The following is a 10,535-nucleotide window of genomic DNA, read 5'->3' as shown; positions in this document are numbered from 1 at the left end:
TTTTTTGTATTTTTTTTTTTTTTTTTTTTGAGACAGAGTCTTGCTCTGTCGCCCAGGCTGGAGTGCTGTGGCCGGATCTCAGCTCACTGCAAGCTCCGCCTCCCGGGTTCCCGCCATTCTCCTGCCTCAGCCTCCGGAGTAGCTGGGACTACAGGCGCCCGCCACCTCGCCCGGCTAGTTTTTTGTATTTTTAGTAGAGACGGGGTTTCACCGTGTTAGCCAGGATGGTCTCGATCTCCTGACCTCGTGATCCGCCCGTCTCGGCCTCCCAAAGTGCTGGGATTACAGGCGTGAGCCACCGCGCCGGGCCGCCTTTTTTTTTTTTTTAAGATGGAAGCTTGCTCTGTCGCCCAGGCTGGAGTGCAGTGGTGTGATCTCGGCTCACTGCAACCTCTGCCTCCTGGGTTCAATCAATTCTCCTGCCTCAGCCTCCCGAGTAGCTGGGACTACAGGTGAGCACACCATGCCTGGCTAATTTTTGTTTTTTGTTTTTTGTTTTTATTCTTTTTGAGATAGAGTCTTGCTCTGTCGCCCAGGCTGGAGTGCAATGGTGTGATCATGGCTCACTACAACCTCTGCCTCCCGGGTTTCAGAAATTCTCTTCCTCAGCCTTCTGAATAGCTGGGATTATAGGCATGTGCCACCATGCCCAGCTATATATATATATTTGTGTGTGTGTGTGTATTTTTAGTAGAGATGAGGTTTCACCATCTTGGCCAGGCTGGTCTTGAACTCCTGACCTCGTGATCCACCCACCTTGGCCTCCCAAAGTGCTGGGATTACAGGCGTGAGCCACCGCACCTGGCCTAACATGATCTTTTGGAATACGAATACATTGTGAAATGGCTAAATCAAGCTAATTAGCATATGCATTATCTCATATACTTATTTATGGTAAGAACACTTACAATGTACTCTCTTAGCAATTTTTCTTTTTTTGTTGTTTTTTCTTTGGGTTTGTTTTTTTTTTTTTTTTTTTTTTGAGAAGGAGTCTCACTCCATTGCCCAGGCTGGAGTACAGTGGGTTGATCTCACCTCAGTACAACCTCTGCCTTCCAGGGTCAGGCAGGTATTCTGCCTCAGCCTCCTACGTAGCTGGGACTACAGGTGCACACCACCATGCCTGAATAATTTTTGTATTTTTAGTAAAGATGAAGTTTCACCATGTTGGCCAGACTGGTCTCAAACTCCTGACCTCAAGTGATCCATCCACTTTGGCCTCCCAAAGTTTTGGGATTACAGGCATGAGTCACTGTACCCACCCACAGTTTTTCTTTTTTGAGACAGGGTCTCACTCTGTCGCTGATGATCTCGGCTGATTGCAACCTCTGCCTCCCAGGCTCAAACCATCCTCCCACCTCAGCCTCCCTAGTAGTTGAAACTACAGGCGTGCACCACCTTTTTAGGGGAGACGTGGTTTCACCTTGTTGCCCAGGCTGGTCTCTAACTCCTGGGCTCAAGTGATTCACCTGCCTCAGTCTCCCAAAATGCTGGGATTATGGAAATGCGCCTCTGCGCCCAGCCTGATGTTCTTTATATGTTATGAAAAATAATCTTTATAATATATTGTTGCAGATTGCTTTTTTTCCAGTTTGTCATTAGACTTTGTATATGAGGCTTATGATGTGTGTTTCCCATGCAAATATTCTTTTTATGTCTTCAAATTTAACATTCTTTTCTTGTGTTGTGTTTGGAGTTAGAAAATGCCACTCTTGGCTGGGTGTGGTGGCTCACGCCTGTAATCCCAGCACGTTGGGAAGCTGAGGCAGGCCGATCACCTGAGGTCAGGCATTCGAGACCAGCCTGGCCAACATGGTGAAACCCCATCTCTACTAAAAACAAACAAACAAACATTAGCTGGGTGTGGTGGCACACCAACTAATTACTCCTGAGTAATCCCACCAACTCAGGAGGCCAAGGCACGAGAATCGCTTGAACCCAGGAGGTGGAGGTTGCTGTGAGCCAAGATCATGCCATTGCATTCCAGCCTAGACGACAGAGTGAGACTGTCTCAAATAAAAAAAAGAAAATGCCGCTCTTCTCACACCAGGTTACAGAGGGATTATCAGGCTTCTCTCCTGGTCTAAGGATGTCTGGCTACACGCACTCATGTGACTAATACTTTTTCTTACTAAATTAACTAGATTAGGTGGCACGAAATATTTGAAGTAAAAAGAGTTTTAGTTTTTCTTATGCAGCTTATATTGGACTGATTGCTTTTACAGCCTCAGTGTGTTTTAGTGAACTGTAACTTTTGTTTCTGCTTGAGGTTCTAGTACCACAACCTGACCCATGGGCACCCTTTCGTCTCCTCCTCTGACCTTTGGGCACTGCTCGAGAGTCTTTGGAAGCATCTTTTCCATTGAGAGGAGAGATGTTTGGGGCCTACCTGAATGTTCTCTGCTTAAGACACACAGACTCAGTTATTCTCCAAGGAACCTCCGTGCCTCATAGAAGCCAGTATTGAGTTCCCTATCTGGGTGCTTTTCTGTTTTTTTCAACAGTTACCAGTTTTTTGGGGGTTTTTTTTTTTTTTTTTTTTTTGGCTTTTTTTGGAGATGGGGTTTTTGCCATGTTGGCCAGGCTGGTCTCGAACTCCCGGCCTTAAGTGATCCACACGCCTCGGCCTCCCAAAGTGCTGGAATTACAGTCATAAGCCGCCATGTCTGGCCTACAGTGACCAGTTTTAAAGTACTCTAGCAATGGGGCTGGAAAAGGATAGATTTTTAAATTACGGCTGGATGTGGTGGCTCACACCTGTAATCACAGCACTTTGGGAGTCCAAGGTGGCTAGATCACTTGAACCCAGGAGGTCGAGACCAGCCTGAACAACATAGTGAGACCCCGTGTCTACAAAAAAATGTTTGTTTGTTTGTTTTTGAGACAGAGTTTCACTCTTGTTGCCCAGGCTGGAGTGCAATGGCACGCTCTCGGCTCACCATAACCTCTGCCTCCCGGGTTCAAGCTATTCTCCTGCCTCAGCCTCCTGAGTAGCTGGGATTACAGGCATGCACCATCATGCCCAGCTAATTTTGTATTTTTAGTAGAGACTAGGTTTCTCCATGTTGGTCAGGCTGGTCTTGAACACCCAACTCAGGTGATCTGCCCACCTCGGCCTCCCAAAGTGCTGGGATTACAGGCATGAGCCACTGTGCCCGGCCAATAACTTGTTTTTTAATCTGTTATCACTGTGACATTAACCCAGAATAGCTGTACTAGTATCAACACTAAACTCCTGGGTAAGCAATGACATTTCATGTTTTGGTTGTCATGGGTAATCATTCTTTGAATACTTTTTTTTTTTTTTTTTTTTTTTTGAGATAGGGTCTTGCTCTGTCTCCCAGGCTGGAATGCAGTGGCACAATCATGGCTCACTGTAACTTCAACCTCCTGGACTCAAATGATCCTCCCACTTCAGCCTCCTGAGTAGCTGGGACCACAGGCATGAGCCACCAGACCTGGCTAGTTTTGTATTTTTTGTAGAGACAGGGTCTTACTATGTTGGTCTCAAACTGCCGGGCTCAAGCAATGCTCCCTGCTCAGCCTCCCCATGTGCTGGGATTACAGCTGGCCCTGGGAGAACATTTTACTGAAGTCTTCAGGCAGATTGTTTCATCAAGCAGCACTTGCATCTTTTTTCCATTTGATTCTGGTCACAGAAATGCTGTTCTATGTGTTCTCCCTTCATTTTAATTTTGAAGGTGCCGGTGCAGGTAACTGAAAGCTCGGGCTTGGTGCGAGCTTAGTAAGCAGCCAGTGCAAGCCATGCTCTGTGGCAGGAAGGAGGAGGGAATGTGTGGGAAACCTGGTGGGACGTCCACAGCAGGCCCAAGGATGCATGTGGCTGCCCCGGCCCCTGAGTGACGGCAGGCAGGACCGTGGGTCCAAAGTTGATGTCTGAGTGGACCCAGCCTGGCGTGTGACCTTGGACTCAGGCTCTGAGGCTGCTCTCTCCGCTGCTTACTGCCTGGGAACCCTCGCCTTACTGTGAGCCTGGCCCGGTGACCACACACTCATAGACTGTCAAACACCTATCCCTGTCCACCACTCCCGGCCTGTGGGCCTCTTTTCCTTCTTCCTCTGCTCATTCCTCTCTGCCGACTCCCTATTCTGTGCTGAGGCTGGTGCTGTGGTTGACGGGGACACTCTTTCCTGAGCCCTTGCTGGGTGCTGGCCCAGCACCCAGTGCACCTGAGGAGGTGGGCGTGGCCATCTTCATTTCCCCGCAAAGAAACTGAAACCCAGAGAGGCCCAAGATTTGTCCGCTGCCAGGGAGCTACCAGGGTGGCAGAGGCAGAACTTAGCATCCTGTGTGTCTTACTCCCAAGCAGGAGCCTTATCTGTGGACTGCTGCTGCCTCCCTGATTCCACATTCCCAAAGAGCCAGGAGGCACTGTCGCCCTCTTCTGCACTCCCAGCCTAAGGCGCCCAGCCGTCTCCGTGCCGTGGCCCCTGGCGCTGTGGCTGGGGGCGGAGGGCCGGTGTGGACCGCCTCTGTTCTCTCTTTGCTCATTGTCTGGTTGACTGAGATGGGACTTTTGGTATTTTTTGGTGCCCTTTTTTCACCTCCTATTTCCATACAACGTATTACCAAATTTGTAAAGAAACTTTTATTTTTTTTATTTCAGAACAATTTTTAAATTTACAGAAAAGCCATAAAGGTAGTACAGAGTATTCCACGTCCCCCCTACCCCGGGCTCCCTACCCTGGTTCCCTCCACTGTGAACAGCTTACATTGCTACTGGGTGCACTGGGTCTCTAGGGCTACCACAAACTGGGTGGCGTCAAATGCAGGAAGGTACCCCCCAAGACCACGCTGGGAGGAAGGGAGAGGACGTGAGGTGGAAGTTCCCCAGCAGGCCCAACCTCCAAAGCACCGCCAGGAGTGAATGGGCTTAGACCTGGGTTCGGGGGTGATTCAAAGGCAGGGACTGGGTCTACCTTCAGACCTCATGCTGTGCCCTGGGCCGGGGCGGGACCAGGCAGGGAAGCCGGTGCAGACCCACTCACTGTGGCAGGTCCACTGTCTGAGCAGATGGCCAAGCTGATGCTGCAGCATGCGGAGACACGGCTCCGGGAGGACAGGTCCAGGAAGCAGCTGGTGGAGCAGGTGATAGAGGGGCAGAAGAACGTCAAGGCTGCCCAGACGAAGCTCGCGAAGGGCCGACGGCAGACAGGTAGTCAGGAGCCAAGTGTCACTGGCCCGGCCCCGTTCTTCCCCACTCAGGTGCTGGGCTACCACCCTTTCCTGAGCCAGCTACTATAGCTGTCAAGGGTCACGGGGCCCCTTAAGGGAGGTACTCCCAAGTGGCCGCACTGAGGCCAGGGGCCTGGCTGGGGAACCCTGGGGGAGGTGCCTCCCTGTCCAGCGCCTGCCCTGACACCCACCGGCCACCTCAGCTCCTGGCTTGGCCCCCAAGTTCAGGAGGTGATTGAGGAGAGTCGGGGGCTGCTGCGGCGCAGGGCACAGGCGGCCCAGGAGGAGCAGCGGCGCCGTTGTGAACTCATCTCCCAGCTGCGCGCACTCGAGACGCAGCCCACGCGCAAGGGCAAGCTCGTGGACCTGACCCAGGTGAGGACACAGTCCTGGACAGGCCCATGCCTCAGGGAGCCTCCGTGCTGGCACTGCCATGGGAGGCAGTTTCCAGGGTTCCCACCAGCGCCACAGGTGGGTCTTGCACCACCTGAAACCTGGCCTGCCACCCTCTGTGACTTAGCACCCATGTGGCGCGGGCCTGGGTCTGGTCCTAAGAGTTCACAATCCCGCAGGTGAGGCAGACACTGAGCCAGTCCTCTGTAACCCCTGGGGGTGGCCAAGGTGGGCTTCACGGAGGAGACCACTTAGGAGCTGCCTGTTGAGGGAGGGCCAGGGTGGAAAGGGCAGTGTAGGGAGAGGGCAGGTGTTCAAAGGCTGGATGGAGGCTGGATGGAGCAGGAGGTTGAGGAGGGTCTGCTGGAAGCCCGTGTGAGAAGGCATGATGAGGGGCCAGGCCTCAGAGGAGCACGGGGAGGGGCCAGGCCTCAGAGGAGCATGAGGAGCCAGCTGCAGGGCCTGGCCCAGCCCCAAGGCCATGGAGAGTGCAAACGGCTGTCTGCCCCAGGCCCCGAAGCCTGGCTGGGGAGATAGTCATGAGCTCCATTTGGGACTTGCCACAGTGGAGGGGCCTCAGTCCAGCTGAGACGTGCAGACCCACACAAGGTATAGCGTTGCAGAGCAGAGCCCAGGCTGGAGAGGCTGGGGGCATGTTTCATAAGCAGTGTTGAAGCAGAGGGAAGGTGGGCAAGGGGTGGGCCCATGGAGCAGGGGAGGGATCCTGGTGGGAAGCATCAGGGCCCAGCTTGGGGCCTCCCCTACCACCCCATAGACCCCTGGCTATGGCCTGGAAGGAGAGATGTCCATAGTGGAGCTGCGGGAGCGGCTGGCCCTGCTCAAAGAGAATCAGCGGCGCAAGGAAGAAGAAAAGCGGGATCAAATCATTCAGGGCAAGCGCACCAAGAGCCAGGAACTGCAGAACACGGTGGAGCAGATCTCGTTGTGCCGTGCAGCCATGGGGAGATCCGCAGCCTTGAGGTTGGCACCTTGGGGAGGGTGCCTCTGGGTGGACAGTGAGCAGTAAGCCTGCCTTGTACCCTCCTGGGTGGGTCTCCTTGAAACAACCCGCCACCCTCCTGCCCAGGAAGTTCCTTGCCATAACTCCCTTCACCCCTATTATTGTATTAGGTGACTTCCAGGCACATGGGAATGGTGCAAAATTCTGCTTCCATGGCTTAGATGCCATGACCTAGATGCGGTCATTTTTGCACCCAGCTCATGGGTCCAACCTTTCACCATATGTGCTTCACGTATCCAGCTAGCTATTTATGTCTGCAGAAGCATTTGGAAGTAGCTGCAGGAATCAGACACTTTACTCTTAAACACTTCAGCATCTAAAAAAAAAGATCGTCCTACATAAAACCACAGCACCCTGACACCAATAGAAAATTGAAAAAAATTCCAACATCATCTAAATATCTCATTTTTTTTTTCACATTTCTCCAGGTGTCCAAAGACTGTTGGCCAACTGTGTTTTTTTGTTTTTTGTTTGAGATGGAGTCTTGCTCTGTCACCAGGCTGGAATGCAGTGGCACAATCTCAGCTCACTGCACCCTCTGCCTCCCAGGTTCAAGCCTCAGCCTCCCAAGTAGCTGGGACTACAGGAGTGTGCCACCATGCCTGGCTTTTTGTATTTCAGTAGAGATGGGGTTTCACCATGTTGGCCAAGATGGTCTCAAACTCCTGACCTCGTGATCCGCCTGCCTTGGCCTCCCAAAGTGCTGGGATTACAGGCGTGAGCCCAGCCTGGCTAACATTTTTTAAAGACTGCTGCTGTAATTTTTTTTTTTTCTTTTTAAACCAGGATCTAGTTGAGGGTGGCAGATAGCTCGTGTGCATACACACACATACAGATGCCTTTTTACTTGTTGGGGGGACAGTCTGGTGATGTTTTTTAGCCCCTTGTGGCTATCCCCTGGCAACCAGGTCAGACATGGGCAGGCATGTCCCCTGGCCCTGGGGTCAGGCTGGTCTCTGGACCCTGGCCTAGTTCCCAGGGAGGCCCAGCTGTTGTAGCAGAGCCTTGTTTGGAGCCTGGCATACAGGGCTCCAGAGAAAGTTTCTGAGTGGGACTGGGTGGGGTGGATGACAGGGCAGACAGAATGAAGGACTAATCATTGCTGATGGAAGAGAACCCTTCACTATTGGTCCTTAGAGGGGCTGCTGCTCTGGCTGCAATTCAGAGGCGGCACAGGGCAACCGCTGCTGGTGCTGTTCAGGGCTGGCTGGCTGCCCACCAGATCCCCAAGGTGGCAAACACCTGGACAGCTCTTACTTCCAGCTGCTGGCCACGGCCTGGCAGAGCTCAGATGCAGCCTGGTTGGTGTCAGGGTGCCTCCAAAGGTCTACTTCCTGCTAAAAAAGTTAGAGCAGGGCTCAGGCATGCACTCAGGCCCCAGGCCATAAATTCACCAGGGGCGACCTGGACAGTCAGAGAAGAGTGGTGGAGACGGGGGAACAGCACATGCAAATACCCCAAGGCTGTGAGGACCCCGGACGCCAAAGCCAGCAGGGAACAATATATACCATCAGAAGGATCAAGGGCCATGTCTGCAGATACCTGTGGAGATGCACACCACAGCACCACAGCACCACAGCGTTAGCAGGGAGTACCTCCAGGCAAGAGACAAAACAGTGTGAGGTCAAAGGGGGCTTTCACATTTGTATCCCAGTTATGCATATAGTTAGTACACCTGTAATACCTTTTTAAAAAAATGTTAAGTTTTTAAAAAGCTGCCAGGCGCCGTGGCTCACGCCTGTAATCCCAGCATTTTGGGAAGCTGAGGTGGGAGGATTGCTTGAGCCTGGGAGGTCAAGGCTGCAGTGAGCCATGATCGTGCCACTGCACTCCAGCCTGGGCGACAGTGAGACCCTGCCTCAAACAAACAAACAAACAACAACAACAAAAATTTTTAAAAAGAAAAAAAGAGCAAAAGGGTAGAAGTGCTGGAGACCCCCCACCCCCAGCCCCTGCGCGGTGGTCCTGTCTGGGAGCGCACCGCGGCCCCTGGGCTTCGCTGTCTGTCCTAAATTATTCCGGTGAACCTCTCCGGCCGCGTAGCTCCTTGTCCCCGCGTCGCTTGGACACAGGTGGCATCATGGGTCTGGCCTGGGCCTCCCGGCGGCCTGTTTCTGAGGCCGCCACGTCGCCTGCCAGGTGGGAGGAGAAGAAGGCCCTTGCGGCGGCCGCGGAGGCGCCCTCGGAGGACGAGCGCGTGCAGCAGCTGCGGCGCAGGATCTCGGAGAGGGCGGCCGAGCGCAGCAGGCAGGCGGCCTTGCTGCACGTGTCGGCGCCGCGGGCCGCGGGCCCCAAGCCCCGCGTGAGTCCGGGTTGGTGGGAGGAGCCCGGGCGACTGAAAGCCGGGGCCGGGTGGGGATGACGGGCGCGGCGCGCAGGGACCGGCGTCGAGGAAGAGGGGATGGCGGGGAGATCCGCTCCGGGCCGCAGCCAGGAGCTACTCAGAGGCGGGCGCGGGAGGCGGTGGGGGGCGTCCCTGCCCGCGCCGACGCGTTCTCCGACCTGCAGGCGCAGCTAGAGGCGCAGCACTGGCTGGAGCTGGAGCGGAGCCGCGAGCGCAGGCTGCAGGCGCTGCAGCAGGGAGGCTCCGGACCGGGGCCCGCGCGCCGCCTGGAGGCCGCCTGAGCGGGGCAGAGCGCGCCCCAGCCGCTTGCGGGCCACCCCCACCCCCACTGCCCCAATAAAGCGTGCGGCCCGCGGTGCGCGCCTCCTCTTCCTTGGCCGGGACCCCCTTGGCCCCGCTGCACCTGCCCCCGCACCCCTCTCCCTCCCTAGCCCCCATCTGCCCAGAAAAGGATTGCCAGATAAAAAGGCAGGACGCCCAGTTACTGCGTGGGGGCAAACTTATGCTAAAAATGTATCCTCTCCTTATCGGGAATTCAACTTAACTGGGCGTCCTGCAATTTTATAAGCGAAATCTGGCCACCCCGGCCCAGGTCCTGGCACTTCCCTACAGCCTAGCACAAGGCATTCCTGGTGCCCACCTCTTGGAACTCCCAGAACTCCTTCGGATGTGGAAATCTGGAACCCCCACCCTTTGCTGGCATCCAGGTGGCTTCACCTAGGGAACCCCCAAGACTGAGTGGCGACTGTCAGTGTGCGTTTGGCTAGGGAAGTGGCCAGGATTCTTGAGCGCCAACGTTGCAATGGCCCTTCACGCACCTCCACCATCCTCACTACCGTCCAGGGACCTAGGAACTGGCCTGCCCCTGTTCTGCTGATGAGGCCACAGGTGCTCAGAGAGGCGATGTGACCTGCCTAGAGGGCCAGAACCCAGAGCTGGGCCTGGGTGACTTTAGAGCACCCCCTACTCCCCTTTCTCTAGCATCAGAAGCAACCCAGATCCAACAAGATCAGGTCCACTGGAGACAGGACTTCACCCACGGCAGGGACCAAGATGGATTGGTTCTGCAGTGTCCTGGGACCCCGTGGGCTAGAGAGGGTTCCACCCTGAGGACAGGCTTGCTGAGTGAATGCCTGCTGGTGAAAGTCAGCCTCAAGAAGAAAGTACATTAAGCCATCTTCTTCCCAGGAAAGAGAGAAGAGGGTCCAGTCCGTGGGGTGGTGAGCAGTAAGGGGTTGGGGAGTGGAAACTAACAGATTTAAGATAGATGTCCAGGGGAGATATGTTTCCACCCCCAACTCCCAATATTCTCCTTGGGCCTGCAGAGGAGATGGCACCTCAGATAAGGAGGCTGAGTCCCAGGGTACACTCAGCCCAGGAAGGCAGGCATCTTGGCAGTGTTAAGAACAGACTAAAGGACCAGAGCCCTACTCCAATATTCTGAGTTTGTGGGAACCCCAGGATTTTACCACCCAGGTGGGTAGGGAGAAGAATGTCCACCTCTCTGTAGAATTGCAGCTGGGAGCAGATTAAATTTGATTTAAAGAAATAAACATTGGCTGGGCTAGGGGGCTCAAACC

The 10,535-nt window shown here is 54.3% G+C and overlaps 1 protein-coding gene across 4 annotated transcripts in view; it reads left to right on the top strand.

Annotated features, from left to right (window-relative positions):
* CFAP99 (cilia and flagella associated protein 99) overlaps positions 1-9,268 on the top strand; it is a 44,816-nt gene extending 35,548 nt beyond the window's left edge. For 2 of the 4 annotated variants that reach the window (XM_017955719.3, XM_031664781.1), the window contains 5 exons: positions 5,036-5,177; positions 5,421-5,572; positions 6,366-6,571; positions 8,751-8,913; positions 9,120-9,251. In XM_017955719.3, the coding sequence (XP_017811208.3) occupies positions 5,036-5,177; positions 5,421-5,572; positions 6,366-6,571; positions 8,751-8,913; positions 9,120-9,236 (780 nt within the window). In that variant the 3' untranslated portion in view covers positions 9,237-9,251. Of the gene's footprint in view, positions 1-5,035; positions 5,178-5,420; positions 5,573-6,365; positions 6,572-8,683; positions 8,914-9,119 lie in introns of those variants that run through there. The other 2 variants (XM_003890881.3, XM_017955720.3) reach the window with 2 other exon arrangements.
* The last annotated feature ends 1,267 nt before the right edge of the window (positions 9,269-10,535 follow it).

Source organism: Papio anubis, chromosome 3 (genome assembly GCF_008728515.1).
Source record: "Papio anubis isolate 15944 chromosome 3, Panubis1.0, whole genome shotgun sequence".
Classification (NCBI taxonomy): domain Eukaryota; kingdom Metazoa; phylum Chordata; class Mammalia; order Primates; family Cercopithecidae; genus Papio; species Papio anubis.
Note: the sequence above shows the minus strand (reverse complement) of the source record. Positions and strands in the feature narration are given on the sequence as shown.